This window comes from Rhagoletis zephyria, unplaced genomic scaffold, assembly GCF_001687245.7.
Source record: "Rhagoletis zephyria isolate East Lansing unplaced genomic scaffold, Rhagoletis_zephyria_1.1 Rzeph_scaffold_02458, whole genome shotgun sequence".
Classification (NCBI taxonomy): Eukaryota; Metazoa; Arthropoda; class Insecta; order Diptera; family Tephritidae; genus Rhagoletis; species Rhagoletis zephyria.
The window spans coordinates 22,580-39,444 of NW_016159542.1; the positions used below are offsets into that span (position 1 = coordinate 22,580).

General features: G+C 36.8%; 1 protein-coding gene across 1 annotated transcript; it reads right to left on the minus strand.

The window, feature by feature from the left end:
- Positions 1-7,925: 7,925 nt before the first annotated feature.
- Positions 7,926-15,968, minus strand: LOC108366936 (zingipain-2). The gene is made up of 2 exons (XM_017621429.1): positions 15,846-15,968; positions 7,926-8,843 (listed from the first exon to the last, which is right to left on the minus strand). Exons 1-2 carry the CDS (start codon positions 15,966-15,968, stop codon positions 7,926-7,928), a joined length of 1,041 nt encoding a protein of 346 aa, XP_017476918.1.
- Positions 15,969-16,865: the final 897 nt, after the last annotated feature.

A 16,865-nucleotide genomic window follows, 5' to 3' on the forward strand; every position in this document is an offset into this window, starting at 1 on the left:
CACATATCGAACCCTAACCGCCAAAAAGACGCAAGCGGCATTTATTATTATTATTATTATTTTTTTTTTTGATGCAGAAATGTCCCTCTAGAGCAGAGAGGGGCAAAGTGGCTCTCAGGAGTCTTTTGAACTTAGAAGCCGGCTTGGCTTGGTGCTAGATGAGGGGTAACAACAAGTACAGCATGAAGGGAGAAGAAAAGGGTATTAAAATTTCTTGTACTCCGGCTTTCATTAGTAATATACTTACATATATGATGCTTTTAATGTATTTTTAACACGCCCTTTACCCTGAAAACTTGCTGGCTGTTTGACTGCTTCAAGAGCCAAAAATCTGCCCATCGCTGCTGCATTAAAAATAAAAATTAAAAAAAAATATATATATCGCTTAGGCCTTTTTGGCGGTAAAGGCTTGATATACTACAGATAATTTTTAATTTTTTCGTATCATAAATGGAAGGATGAAAACTGAAACAGACGACAGACAGAGCATATGGACGAGGTACATTCGATCCGGCCATGCAAACTATTTCGGCAGAGGATTGGAAGCGATTATTGCCACTTAAGGCGATTTTACTGAATAACACACAGTTTATGCAATGTAAAAATAGTGAAAGTTATTGAACCATATTTTTTACATGTTAGTTTATATACATACATATAAGTTATACAAAAAGGAAATATCCCTTCGAAGTGTCCGCCTTTGACCTTCACGTACGCCTTTAGTCGGCCTGCCAATCATCAATAGCCGCACGCAGCTCATTCATTGGAAATTTGACAACAGCACGCATAAAAGTTGCCTAAAGGGAATCAATGTTGAGGTATCTGTTGTTCAAAACCATGTCCTGTAAAACACTTCACAATTTGATATCCAGCGTGTTAAAATCAGAACTGACAGAGGGCCATTCTTCAGAGGAATGCTCGCAACAATTTTTGTGCCGGGTTATGATCGCGCAAATTCCTGCTGGAAAGTCCATGACTGCTTTTGGAACAGAGAATAGTTAAGCGGCTTTATAACAGCTTTTTAAACGGTTTCTTAGTAAACAGTGACCCCATCGTAAGAGACACCACACCAAACCATTACTGTAGCTGGATGACCTTTCCAACCCGCAGAATTAGTTCGTATACTTCCTTAGATGACATTTATTCATCGGTAAACAAGATTTTTTCTGAGCTAGCTTAATTTTCCATTCTTTTTTTCAAAGCTGCAGTAAACAAATGTCCGGCACGACGTTTAAAAGCCCCCCCGTCCCTGGTGTTGTTTAATAGATGGACTTGTAGGATGATTTCCCGTTTTCGTAGCGAATTTCGCTGAATTCAGTTTCGATGACTTGTCAGACCCGCCCGGTTGAGGTCTTTGACATCTCCAGTCTGCTCCAACAGTCCTATTCACCCGCAGACTAACATTCAGCGATATAGTTCACGTTTTGAATTTCCGGCAGAGACTAACGCTCTACAGGTTATATTTCATAAGCCATGGATTAATAATGGGGTATGTTCAACTCCTCTATTGGAATGGGTGCGTTCAATGTTGTAACATTATTTATGTCCCTATTAAGTATACAAATTCAAGTTTAAAAATCGATATGTCCTCAAATACCTCACGTATTCTGCAAATCGAGGACTTATATTTATGCAATAAAGTCTATCTGCAATTTTCACAAAATCTACTTTGTGATGTTAGAGCCCATCTGGGACGTACCTGTCATCACTGATATTAATTCTGACTCAATTTAATAGTAAATTCTTCTGTCAAGCATTATAAAAGTTTAGCATTAGTTGCGTTCCAGATAACTTCACGTAAAAACCTGTAAAACGGTCAAATAACAAAATTACTCTCTTGAAAGAGAGGAGCGAGAGCGAAACAAAAAGTCTCACCTGGAAAGAGAAAAACCTCATTTCTTGTAACTACTTCCATTTTTTTTTAATGTAAAGCGCCATGGAGACGATCAAATATCTTTATCAACCGTCAGGCGTTATGCTTGACAATAAACAAACGCACTTGCCTTCTGATTGTCGTGGTGAGCAAGTGCGCGGACAGAAAAATAAATTGTTTGTTGAATCAACGCGTTTATTTGAACGTTTGCGGGCAAGACACGAGCCAACCTCACACATATGCAATGCTTGACGTATTTATTTGATTATCTCCGTGGCGCTTAATGTTTTTTCTTTCTGGTTTTCTTTACAAATGCAACCCTGCCTATCGTTTGACACTTTTCACGAACTTGCAGGAAGACTAAAACTTCGGACTAAAACCTGCAACTTATGACTGAGAGAGAGTGTAAATTAATCTCACAAAAGCGGTTTGACGTGCAGGTTTTTTGGTACCTGGAACGCTTTCCTGCAAAAAAACCTGCAAATCGTGAATATCATGAATATCGTGAGCACCTGGAACGCAACTACTAATATCACCGATGACAGTTAAGTCTTAGATGGATTTTTCTATCAGAAATCAATTTTTGTGAGAAGTCCGGAAAGAGGGTATTATTGAATATAATCTCTCGATATGTGCAAAAAATACTTTATTTATTGCTTTCGAACAAAAAACGTCCATGACTTTGTTTTTACCAAAGAATTTATGATTTTATATATTTCTATGTATGTATTCATATATTCACTTGCAAATACATACCTAGATACCTAGTATATACCTTAAAACGGTATTTATTTTTACCGATATAAAAACTAACATAAAACGATTCACATAAACAATATTCAGCATTAGGTAAACGTATGATTGTAAATGGCAAAATTAATTGTAACCGCGTGCAGCATAATTTTTCGTGTATCCAATAAAAGGACACAACACAGGCTGCCAAAATCAAATTGTTTAATAATACTCGTAATTAAGTACATAATAACAGCTAACAATGTTAAAGATGACATATTATTTAGGTACATGCACATACATACATACAGATATTCGGAAAATGAAAAAAATAATAATATGCAACCTATTCAAATCATTTTGTTTTAAAGTCACATGCATACCTTTTCAGTATTTTATTAAGTCATCATTTCTATTTTTTTCCACTAGTCAGTCATCTTGATAACTACAACGACTTCCTGCAAACGAAAACTTGATGCTTAACAATTATTTGCATAATTTCCCTACGAAATAGTTTTAGTTTTTTCCTGCTGCACTACATAAATATGTATACATATGTATTTGCAATTAACTAAATTTTAATTTTGTTCATTTTTAATTTATATATTTAAAAAAACACAAGAAAGCATAGCTGTTACAGTAAATAATTGTTTATCTCCAAGCAACAAAAAATGCAATACATAAATATAAAAGAACTTTTGATGAAAATTAAACTCTCATGTGAAAATAGTGGAAAATTGAAGAAATTAATAAAATGAAAATAATGGAGAAAATAATGTTGTTGATAAGTTTATCAATATTTTGTTAAGTGATTCTGATGAAATTGTTATTTTTTAGTAAATAAGTCTGTAAAGCTCCGCTTGTAGAAGAAATCAATAAATAAATTAAATACAGAAACAAAGCGTAATGATTGTTTGCTTATGCAGGCAACAATGATGACATTTTGTCCAATGAATTTTACGATTCCGTGCCTACCAACGGATGTGTGTGCATAAACAGAATTTAGTATTCTTTATTAGAAATAAAAACTATATAGCAGCGATGATTTTCAAAAATTAAAGAACGTAACTAAATAGTAAGGCACCGAATGCATACCTGAAACGGTCCTTATGCAACAAAACTATGGAATTCGTTTTATTATTTACTAGCTGACCCGGCGAACTTCGTCCCGCCCAAAATTAATTTTCTATTGAAACATTTGGTCCAACGTTTTCACCACAATTCACGTTCAAGTTTGGTTTTGTGGTCGTCAGAAAGCATATTCTCTATTGCCATCTTAAATAACCTAACGAAGTCGTTATGTCCGTGAAGAAGTTCTTGCGGCAACAATGATCCGGAACGATGATGAGTCGTCCTTGAATCTGTATGCTTGTACCCTATATCCTGTGTCCTTGAATGTGGAGGCAATTTCAAGATGGAAGAGTATCATTGGTCTACAGAAATCCAATATACATAGACTTACTTCAGACGAAATATCATAAATGTCTTACAATTTTCTTTGTAGGTATTCATCAAGAATTGTCTTTATTCTGTATATTCCTATAACCAAAGGTGTCCACAATTTCAAAGAAATCAGTACAGCCATTTGCGAGATCACCGCTTATAAAAATAGGGGACTTTTCTTTATACAATTGGTACAGCTAATAAGTATACGTACATAAATAGCCAATACGCGATTGCTTTGCGGCGCCCTAAATACCTTTCCAACTGTAAAACAATCATTCAATTCTATCCTATGTATATCTATAATACGTGTACCGAATTGCAAGAAAAACGGACCACATGTACAATTTTTTCCTATAGATTCGTCCCTGGTCCACCTATCAGAAAAAAGTATACTATATGTTAATTCGGGCAATAAGCTACCTATGCGCCGAATTTCAAGCAAATCAGACCATAAAGAAGATTTTTTCGAACAGATCGGTCCCTAGTCAACTTACCGGAAAAAAGATCTTGTATGCTAATCTCGGCAAAAAGCTACCAGCGTGCCAAATTTCAAGCAAATCAGACCATAAAGAAGATTTTTTTCGAATAGATCGGTCCCTAGTCCACCTACCTGAAAAAGTATCCTATATGTTAATCGAGGCAAAAAGCTACCTATCTACCAAACTTCAAGCAAATCTGACCATAAATACAATTCTTTTAAATAGATCGGTCCCTGGTCCACTTCCCGGAAAAAAGGATCCAATATGCCAATCTAGGCAAAAAGCTACCTATCTATCAAATTTTAAGCAAATCGGACGATAAATACGATTTTTTCGAATAGATCGGTCCCTGGTCCACTTCCCGGAAAAAAGGATCATATATGCTTATCCGGGCAAAAAGCTACTTACGTACCGAATTTTAAGGAAATCGGACCATAAATACGATTTTTTCGAATAGATCGGTCCCTGGTCCACTTCCCGGAAAAAAGGATCATATATGCTTATCCGGGCAAAAAGCTACTTACGTACCGAATTTTAAGGAAATCGGACCATAAATACGATTTTTTCGAATAGATCGGTCCCTGGTCCACTTCCCGGAAAAAAGGATCATATATGCTTATCCGGGCAAAAAGCTACTTACGTACCGAATTTTAAGGAAATCGGACCATAAATACGATTTTTTCGAATAGATCGGTCCCTGGTTCACTTCCTGGAAAAAAAGGATCCTATATGTTAATCCAGGCAAAAAGCTACCTACGTACCGAATTATAAGCAAATCGGACTATAATAACATTTTTTTTAATAGATCGGTCCCTGGTCCATTTCCCGAAAAAAATGATCCTAACTATATGCTAATCCAGGCAAAAAGTAACCTATCTGCCAAATTTCAAGCAAATCGGACGCTAAATACGGTTTTTTCAAATAGATCGGTCCCTGTCCACTTCCCGGAAAAAAGGATCATGTATGTTAATCCGGGCAAAAATCTACCTACGTACAGAATTTTAAGCAAATCGCACCATAAATACGATTTTTTCGAATAGATATGATAATCTGGGTAAAAAGCTACCACGTACCAAATTTTAAGCAAATCGGACTATAATAAGATTTTTTTTTAATAGATCGGTCCCTGGTTCACCTACCGGAAGAAAATAACTTTTTTTTTGGCCTAAAACATGGTGGCTGCTTAAAGCTATTTATATAAAAAAATTTCATCAAAGTCGGACCAGCCGTTCGCGAGATTACCTGTTACAAAAAAAAAGGGACTTATCTTTATATAATTAGTATAGATGACATTTCAGGCGTAATCGAGTCTCGCGTGTTACTCAGTTTGACTTCTTTGACATAGAGGGCTTTCGAGAGTGCTGCCAACTGATCTATCTTGAGTGAAATTATCTAAGGTGTCATAGATCTATCAACTACTGGTTGGATTGTAGCTAAGCATGTAATACTTTCGTGAATATTCGAGTCATATAAAGTCTCGTCGAGGACAAGCACTCAATCACACTGCGCTACCGATTTGCAGACGGACCTGATAATTACAGTTGTGGGAGAATTGCCCAGTACTAGGGTGACTGGCGAGATTTTTCCAACCCGGTCTCTACCGTTTTTCTTTTCGAAATCTCGATTTTTCGAACATCGAATAAACCAGATTTTTTATCGATCAAACCGGTTTTTTTTCATTTTATTCAATTCTTTACCTCTCAATAAAAGTTTTGAGTTTTTCGAAGTTTCCAGTTTAAAAAAATAAAAATAAAAATAACATAAAAAATATATAAAAAAGATTTTTTCTTAATAGCGGTCGCCCCTCGGCGGGCAATGGCAAATCTACGAGTGTTTTTCTGCCATGAAAAACAGCTTCTCATAAAAATACAATCGCCGTTCGGAGTCGGGGTAAAACTGTAGGCCCTTTCCCTTTGTGTGGCAACATCAAGACGCACGCCACAAATCGGAGGGGAAGCTCGGCCAAACACTAACATATGTGTACGCGCCAATCTATTATTATTATTATATACATACATATTTGATTCCAATAAATTAATGTTTGGCGCTTAAACATTCGCTATGTGTTTGGCCGAGCTTCGTCTCCAATTCGTCTTATGCTTCTTGATGTTGTTACACAAATTGAGAGATCGACACTATTACTCCACCTCGGAAGAAGCTTTTTATGGCAGAAGTACACTAGGATGTTTGCCATTGTTTGCTGATGGGCGAACAAAAAAACTTTTTTTTTAAGGTTACTGGGACCAGAAATTGAACCATGGACCTCCCTAGTGATAGTAGGCACATCTTAGCGCTCGGCTACGACAGCAAGCGCACTACTCAAATCCCAAAAGTGCAAAACAATGCCTGAAACGCAGTTTTATTAAAGTTTTTTCCTGGCAGAAGTAAAGACGGGGATTTTCCANTAGGATGTTTGCCATTGTTTGCTGATGGGCGAACAAAAAAACTTTTTTTTAAGGTTACTGGGACCAGAAATTGAACCATGGACCTCCCTAGTGATAGTAGGCACATCTTAGCACTCGGCTACGACAGCAAGCGCACTACTCAAATCCCAAAAGTGCAAAGCAATGCCTGAAACGCAGTTTTATTAAAGTTTTTTCCTGGCAGAAGTAAAGACGGGGATTTTCCATTGGCGTACGCTGCAGAAAAAAAACTGTTTTTTTTTATTTTTTAGGCAAAGAAACTTCTAACCCTGGTGATAAGCAACGATGGTTAAGTATCATAAAGTTATTAAAAATCGATATCTGATCAAAAAGTGTTGGAGATTTGCCCTTAAAACGAAACGATATAATCTACTCAATTATTTCAACATTTTTTTACGTTTCTCAAATCATTTCCTTAGACTAGAATGGAAGTCGGTCTTCCCGGTGCTTCCCTCAAAAAATGGCGGATGTAAAGGTCTGATTATGCATACTTCGCATAACTTCGCACAACCATTTGTACTAGTGCAATAAAAATGTAACTTAAGAGAATGTGTAGCAAAATCTAAACTCAACAGATCGCTAAGTTTTTAAAAGTTCTGCTAATTTCTTGGTAAAGGAATACATATAAAGTGCATACGAAATTACAGTTTGAAATTTATGCGAAGTTGTGCGAAGTTATGCAAAGTAATCAAACAATAAGAATTGCCTACCGGGTTCATTTAAATAAAAAATTTAGAATACATCCTCAGAAAAAGATAAATGAAACCACTAGTATTAAAATCGATAAGCAGTGAACCTAAACATATTTTCTTTTAATAAATAATACAAGTACCTTTTGTTAAAACTACTTATGAACTTTATTTTTCTATATTTAAATTAAATCGAATATTTGTATTATAAAATCTCGGGGGAAAAAATACCAGGCCATTTAACTCCACTACATTTCAAATCTCTCTTTCATCACAAACCTCATCATGCTCCCAGTGCAGTTGGGAATAGCGCAGACTTAGCCAATGGCTTGGTAGAATCTCGTTTTATACGTATGTAACCACTTTCACCCCAAGTTGTGCCAAATGAATTCAGCACCAACCAATAGTCGAGATTAGTAGTTGTATCCGTGCCATAGCCGATAACTGTCATATAATGCGAGCCGCCATAGGTTTTTGGCGGATCGAAAATACCCGAGCTGTACTGCATAAAATCGAAGGAAGTAGGATCGAATTCGATAACAACCGGAAATCCATTGAATACATATCGCATCATAGTGGCATCATCGCCATCGGTAATGCTGGCATAAGCAGCTAAATTGATGGGTGTGCCAGTGGCGGTGGTGGGCGGCAAGCACATGCCCTGCGTCGACAGCAGATTATTGTTCGGATATTCGGCTTTCGAATACAAAGGTTGTCCATATAGAACTAGATAATCGAATGCGGTTTGCGACACTTGTTTCGAACAACCGGTACCCGATCCAGCGCAATCGATCAGATTTTGTGCGGAAAGTGGTGTTGGTGTTGTTGTGGCCATTTCGTTCGCAGCAAATAGTTCAATAGATTTTGCTGTTGCATAGGCCCAACCGCCATTGCAAACGGTGCCTTGATCTTCAACTTCTATTGTAAAGCCCAGATCGTCAATGGGATTGAAAGATGTGCCAGCAGCCGATGCAGTTGGTGCTTGTGTTGCAGAATTAGTTGTCGGTTGTGTGGTTTTCGGGAATAAAGCATTGAAATGTATGAGACGCATGTCGCTGAATTGATTTATAGCCAAACGGTAAGTTCTTTGTCCACGATCTGCTAACGTATTGTAGGAGGCGATTAATTTCTTGTTGTAGTTGTAGTAGAAAAGCGCATATGTTTCAGGATTTGAGGTGCTGTAAGTTTTGCTATATTTTGTCTGGAAAATTGAAAAATTATTTTATTAATAAACTAATAACACTGGATTTTTATATTAATTTTGTTCTACAGACGCCACTATCCAATTTGTATGTAGAACCGCTCGCTGAATCCGAAAATCGAGTTCTTTTGTTTTTTTTTTTTGTATGGATACGTTTTCGAGATATTTTCAATTTACGTTTATTAAGCTTAAAAAAAGAGTGGTATAATTAGGTATATCTTACGAACAAATTAAAAAATCGTAAACGAGATACGGCAAATTAAAGGAAATAAAATCATACATAAACAGTATATACATTAGGGCAATTCATCTAAGCGCGTAAAAGTCTCATATCCACGTAAACCTCGTTTGTTTATTTAATTGTTAATTTTTTTACGGAAAACGAGTTTATTTACGAGGTTTATACAGTTACGAGGCTTTTACGAGTTTATATGAATACCCTGATAAATTCTGAGAAATTAATTAATCATTCCAGATTTTTTTTTTTTGACAAAATGCAAAAAATACAAGCTTTAACAGGAAATAAATTAAAAAATAACAGTTTCTGTGCAAACTTTTTGCACTTTTGTTAAAGCTTGTTCCTTTGAAAAAAATTAAGATACAATGAAGAAAATCGATGGATAAATAAGAAAATCAGGGACTGTAATCATTATGAGTCAAATAATTCAAATCAGCATTTAATTGTTATTTTATGAATTTTATTTTTTTCGCTCTGAAATAATAATTATTATTGATTTTTATTTTTTTGCTCAACGGAAATGAGCATTATTTGTTTTTTATTTTTTCGCTCAGAGATAATAATTATTAATTATTATTAAAATAATGATTATTTCTAAAATTGAAAAGGCTATACAGACACAACTTACTGAAATTTTTAACTGAAAATTTTTAGACTTATTCCTTTAATTAGGGTGTCGCTACCTCTGAAAAGGATACGGCGGAAACCGCGCTGGTATAGCTTTTTGATTTTTTGGAATGATCATTATTCTTAAGTGGAAAAAATAAAACCCAATATTAATAATTATCTTTGAGCGAAAAAAATAAAAATCATAAAATAATCATTATTTTTGATCGAAAAAATAAAAATCAAGTAATAATAATTACCTTTGAACGAAAAATTAAAACTCAAATATTAACTATTATTTTTAATCTTTATTGGTTAAACTCGAAAAATAAAAATCATTGTAAATTACAGTGGGACGTACGAAATCAAATACGTGGGTGTAAATAAACTTGTACAACTTGTTGATTTTTTTGGTTAAAATTTAAAAAATAATGCTTATTTTCCGTCCTTGAAGAAAATAGTGATTGGTCAAATGAAAATGTACAAGGATTTTTTGTATGAAATATGAGCAGAAATAAGCCACGTAATCCTGAGTAGGTAGAGTGTTTGCATCGAAAATGAGAGGTGTCAGAAATGATTTATTGATTTCTCAGAAACTATCAGGGCTATCGAAAAGAGATGTTTTTAAGCTGGATAACGGTAAATTTCAAAGTTCTCGAAAAGTTATCCATAGAAAAAAAATTATCTCGATTTTCGGAATCTCCCAGCGATTCTACATAGGAGTGGCATCCATAGAACATTTTTGCTGTAAACCAGTGTAATAAAAAGATTATGTGTATTTGCCATTGCTTCATTCTACGTATTTAAGAAATGCTGCACATTTTATCTAACAGTTAAGCAGTTAATTAGATTATGCACTTTAAACACCGAGAGTAGCAATGGGAAAACTGTTTATATGTAGACCTAAGAACTACGGCCGTTTTTACCGAGGGCGGTGTGATTCTGCCGGAAGATCTTGCTGAATTTATGGCTATGCCCCAATCTTGTCTCGGTCTATCACTATTTACTCAGACAGCTAAGCTGCGATTTCATCTTTTAATAGCACTAGGTTGAGGTTTACGATCAAATCAAAAAAGATTTTGGAGGAGTTAACCATGATTGCAGTATCCGTTCTCCGATCAGCTGCATCCACGGGAACTGCGCAGTGCGCGCGTTTTTTAAGATAAGAACCATAACTACATAAAAACACGTAACTCTCAGCTTACTGCGGGCTTCAAGCTTTANAATCATAAAATAATCATTATTTTTGATCGAAAAAATAAAAATCAAGTAATAATAATTACCTTTGAACGAAAAATTAAAACTCAAATATTAATTATTATTTTTAATCTTTATTGGTTAAACTCGAAAAATAAAAATCATTGTAAATTACAGTGGGACGTACGAAAACAAATACGTGGGTATAAATAAAAATATTTTGAGGCGATTACAACTTGTTGATTTTTTTTGGTTAAAATTTAAAAAATAATGATTATTTTCCGTCCTTGAAGAAAATAGTGATTGGTCAAATGAAAATGTACAAGGATTTTTTGTATGAAATATGAGCAGAAATACGCCACGTAATCCTGAGTAGGTAGAGTGTTTGCATCGAAAATGAGAGGTGTCAGAAATGATTTATTGATTTCTCAGAAACTATCAGGGCTATCGAAAAGAGATGTTTTTAAGCTGGATAACGGTAAATTTCAAAGTTCTCGAAAAGTTATCCATAGAAAAAAAATTATCTCGATTTTCGGAATCTCCCAACGATTCCACATAGGAATTGGATCCATTGGTGGCATCCATAGAACATTTTTGCTGTAAACCATTATAATAAAGAGATTATGTGTATTTGCCATTGCTTCATTCTTGGTATTTAAGAAATGCTGCACATTTTATCTAACAGTTAAGCAGTTAATTAGATTATCCACTTTAAACACCGAGAGTAGCAACGAGAAAACTTTTTATATGTAGACCTAAGAACTACGGCCGATTTTACCGAGGGCGGTGTGATTCTGCCGGAAGATCTTGCTGAATTTATGGCTATGCCCCAATCTTGTCTCGGTCTATCACTATTTACTCAGACAGCTAAGCTGCGATTTCATCTTTTAATAGCACTAGCTTGAGGTTTACGATCAAATCAAAAAAGATTTTGGAGGAGTTAACCATGATTGCAGTATCCGTTCTCGGATCAGCTGCATCCACGGGAACTACGCAGTGCGCGCTTTTTTTAAGATAAGAACCATAACTACATAAAAACACGTAACTCTCAGCTTACTGCGGGCTTCAAGCTTTAACTAAAAACACACTTATGTAGTTCACTTGTGGAACCTGGGAGGGGACAATATAGATCTGGCCTACTTTCAAGGAAAAGGTATTCAATTCCCAACACTCCCTCCATCGCTTCCCTGTTCGTGCATTTGAACATTAACTGCCGGGACGAATAAAAAGCAAAGAGCGTCCAAAACCTTCTCTTATAACTCCACTAAAAGACTTAGTAAAACCACACGGTCCATGTGGGCCTTTAGAAGACTTTTTCGTTGGTCGGAATTACCGCTCGATCGTCCATCCGATTATTGTCTTAGACTCCGTAGTTTTATGACCACCACCTTAAAAAAACAGCTTCCATTTCATGTTTGAATAAACTTCTTCGTTAGCTTTGCTCTCGGCAACAGGATATATGATAACTTACTTAACTGTGACTCTGGAATCGCTTCTTGTGTGATTCCCCTACATATTTTTGTTCATCCAGTAGATGTCTCGGGAGAGTTGCAACTGCGAATAGCTGACGGTAGTCCTCATAAGAACTAGCTTCAAACAGGTATTTTGGAAAACTACCGGATAAGAAATATGTGGGGGATTTCTGCATCTATGCTAAAAGAAGTCTGCTTTGGCTTGAAATTTCAGGCAAAACCCCAGAACGGGAAATCTCACCTCGATCGCTGATATGCCCATTGAGACGGGTAAAAAATGGAAGACAGATAAGGTGAGGCTATTTACGTACGCGACACAAAACTTTCTGTGGTAATGGTCCGAATGTGAGCCAGAGTAAGCCTTAGATAAGTTATCTTTTTAAACAGCCCAGCATCTACTGGAGCCCTCTCGAATGGGAATATCACCTCAAGCAGGTTAAGTAGTATTATGATAATCTTCAACTCTTGACAGCGAAGAACAAGAGGACACTGTGCTGCGTACCAGGCCACTATGGTATGAAAGGGTAGTGATGTGCTGGGTTGATACTTTTAAGTATGGAAACATTTTTGTTCTAGACGATCGGACGATGTTATCTTTTTAGGCTTGAAAGACTTCTTCATCTGTCAAAGCATTTTTCGTGAATCGTATAAGATTTTTACTTGAGACGTTTTATATACAAATTGTATAGGCGATTGAGTGCCAACATCAAGGCGCACGCCACAAATCGGAGGAGAAGCTCGGCCAAACGTAAGTGTAAGCGCCAAACTATTATTATTATTATTAGTGGAATCAAAAGTTGGCTGCACCCACCCAAACTTCATTGGAAGCGATTAGTTCAAAGGCCGTTCACACCAGGCGACTGTTGCTTTCAACTAAAAGTTGCCTGTAAAATCGCCTCATATAAACACCGTATTATAGCTTCGAAGGTGGTAACTGATAAAATGGTATTCTTGTGTTGCTATAAAGTCAAGAAGGCGAATAGAGGGTTGTTTACGATGGCTTGGGATTGTTGACATGTGGTTTTCACATTGTTCAACGCAAATTGTCCAACTTTTGGGAAAGCATCGTCTTATTCATGCTAATTGTGAAGCATATTCATAGTCGAAATAACGTCGATTCTGAAGTTAGTTGCAGCTTTTTTGACAGATTTTCTATAGAAAACGGTCAATAACGGATGCCGCACAAAGGGTCAGCCCCTGCCCTGGTGGAACCGTCACAATTTTACTGACTCAGTTGGTCTTCTTTGAGACCTATAATTACTGAGTTGGTTAACTTAGAGCGAGTAAGTATTGGGGAGCAGCAGAGGTCCTTAGATAGGCTTGACTCATTGGTTAAGTTATGTTTTCATTCGCCAGCTTTGCATAAACATCAGATCTGGCGCCCACGCTCCTCACAGCCTCACAAGAAAAATTTAAATGGTCAATAAAAAGTCAAATTACAGGCTAAGAATGGATGTCCGCATACTGGAGTGTCCTGCCCTCTATTATGGTCAGCCATAGAAGACGTACTGCTCTGCGTTCTTAGACAAAAGGGGTCGGATGTTCAGAGCAACGCAGATGCCATTATCATCTTAAACAGGAGAAGGCTCGAAGACTATCTCTAACGTTCTTTTTTATCGAAATTAACACAATACAAAGCGTACATAAAACAGCATGTAGGGTACATACAGCCCATTGTACGGTTTGCAAGTTCCTTGGTCTTACCTCCTACAGAATGCGCTGGACATTTTCGCCGAACCCTAGAAAGATTAACATAGTTATTTTCTCCAGAAAAGGGGAAAACGGACAGATTTCTATAACCATCCCTTCAAGAAGAAAAAATACACATCTCCAAAAAACAAATATCTGGGAAGTATCCTTGGTGGCAAACTCACAGGGAATCCTCATCCAGATAAAGTTCTTCAAAAAGCCGAGCTATTTGGACCTGGAGGTATGATACAATTTCGCGCTTGTCTGGTGAAAGAAGCCAGGTTAAGTCTAAGCTCAGCAAACTCCAACGACTAGCCTTCATGGTCATCGCAACATCAACCATGGCTCTGAAGAATTTTCTACACCTGCCCAATCTACAGATTGTAACAAAGAAAAAGGCGGTGCTGTTTACGGCAAGACTTGTCTTAAGAGACAGTGCGCTGGATGAGAATCTTATATACTCATCCACTATTTGGGTTACTGAGCAAAATCAGGGACTGCGCATTAGCTTTGTGGACCTGTGTCTTTCGAGGTTTAACTTCATACCTAGTTTTAAGGTCGTTTCCCCTAACAGAACCAACAAGGACAATGAATGAACGAAACCGTAAGTATGGCCACTCTTCTAATATAGTGGTCGTATACAACCCAGAAGACTCCTGTTCTCTAGCATGGGGCCGTGACCCGATTACGAAATTACGAATGCGGGCCAGAATGCTTCCATCTTAGCTTCGCGAAGGCTGCGCAGTCTAATAGAAAGTGTTCAGATAATTCCACCTTATCTTCATTTTGACAACTGATGCAAAAGGAAAACCTGAGATTCCTAATTTTACCACGCGAATACCCCTCGCATAGTGAGAGCTGAGGCTATTCAATCATAATCGCCGCACTCACCCCAGCCAGGAAGGATCTTGCAATCGCGCATGTCCAAGTTTTAGCCCAGTGCTCGCTGAGGCGTAGCCAGCTGCTCCATACACGGTGATAACGTTTCAAGGATATATTTTCTTGCCACATCATCAGCCGGGTTCCCGCAATCTCATGTAGCCTGGCCAGATAAGGAAGTACCTCGCTGCGGTTGATGGAGCTCAGGCATTCTCTTACCAATTTCGAGCGTACCATTATAGCGTTCAGGGATCGGATTGCCGCCTGGATATCAGAGCAGATATATGCTTGCCTCCCAAACTGTCGTCACACTCTTCAGCAGCGAGTCTACCGCTTACTTGATCAAAACTATTTCCGCCAGAACAACACTGAAGAAGTCCGAAAGCCTGAAAATAGTTTTGATGGAGAGCTCCCGTGTGTAAAGAAGTTCACTGCTCCCTCCTACCAGTAACAGTTCCCTAACCAGACCTCTCTTGAACGAATGTATGTAGGTAAAGAAGGAGGTATTGAGAACCCTTTCAGAGGCGCAGTAATCTGTCCGTTCAGGGACGGTTCAAACCCGTAACAGTTCGCCACACATTTTGGGATATATTTCAATTTGCTAAACTGATTTGCTTCACATCAAAAAACCGGCTATTGGAAAGAATCTGGTCCACAAGATAAAGTATTTAGAAAACCTATAATTTCAATTCAATATATAACTTTACATACTTATGTGCCACTTTCGTCTTTATAAAGATGCTGAGAAATTTTTAAGTAAAAAAATCTGTCCAAGTACACATTTTACTTTTTTCTACTTTTTTATGTAATTTTATTCCCTTTTTTCACTATTCCACTGAACATAAACATGTATGTACATTGTACATACTTATTTGGTTTGTTTTCTTTTTCTAATCACCGCACTAACAATCTTCCTGGTACCTTATAATCCTGCCACTCCTGCGAGTTCAACGTCGCTTGGGTCAGAAGGTTTGATTCACAAAATTTAATTCCTAAAATAGCTGTGAGTAGGAGCACAACGTAGATCGCCTTGTTGCTGTGCATATTTTCAGGACTCAACGTACATCTAAATTAATATAATAAAACTAAAAAAAAACGTATCCAAATTGGCGATGTCTGCGCGCGACTAATGCAAGAAATTGCAGATCGCCGGTTTTTATACCGGAGAAAAGTATTCCTAGTGAAATTTTCTAACACACCTCTATGTGAAAAATTTAGTACATTTTTAATAGGGCTAATCTATATACATACTTACATACATACTTAAATACTTACATACATGCATTTCTGCATACTCATACTATATATTTATGGTCTATAGAATATGTGTATTCTTCTTGGGTAAACATTAAGCGCTCGCTGCAATGGTTCTAATCTTTATTTTGCCATTGAAATCACACAACATTTCTGCCGACACATTTTTATTGGACTTCGCATAGTAAAGTGTTAATTAATGTGTTAACATTACTTTTTTATACAAACATGCATACATACGTACATATGTACGAGTATGTAGTGCATGCAAATGTTTGTTTACTTGAACGTAAAGGAAAGGTTGAACCCACTAAGGAGGGGCTGTTGACTTTGGAGGGCCTGAGGCCGTATGCAGGCAGATTTTGTTTAATACGAGTAACTGTTTTTTCGTTTCAATCTGCAGCCATGGGCGTAGCCAGGTATGGGCTAAAATTGTTTCCTATATATTCAAAAATAGTACCAGGAAAAGCCAGCTTAATAATTTCAGCCCCTCCTAAATTTCAATTTATGTCCTACATGTGTATATACTACATAAACAATTATTCACCCAATGCTAACAAAATAATCAGTTAATTGATTTAAAAAGTGAATATTTTCATCATCCGGTTCTGTTTAAAGTTATCCTCACTAACCTCAAAGCACTTCCATTTAAGAAGGGTAAAAACCTGGACGCGAATCGTAACATCC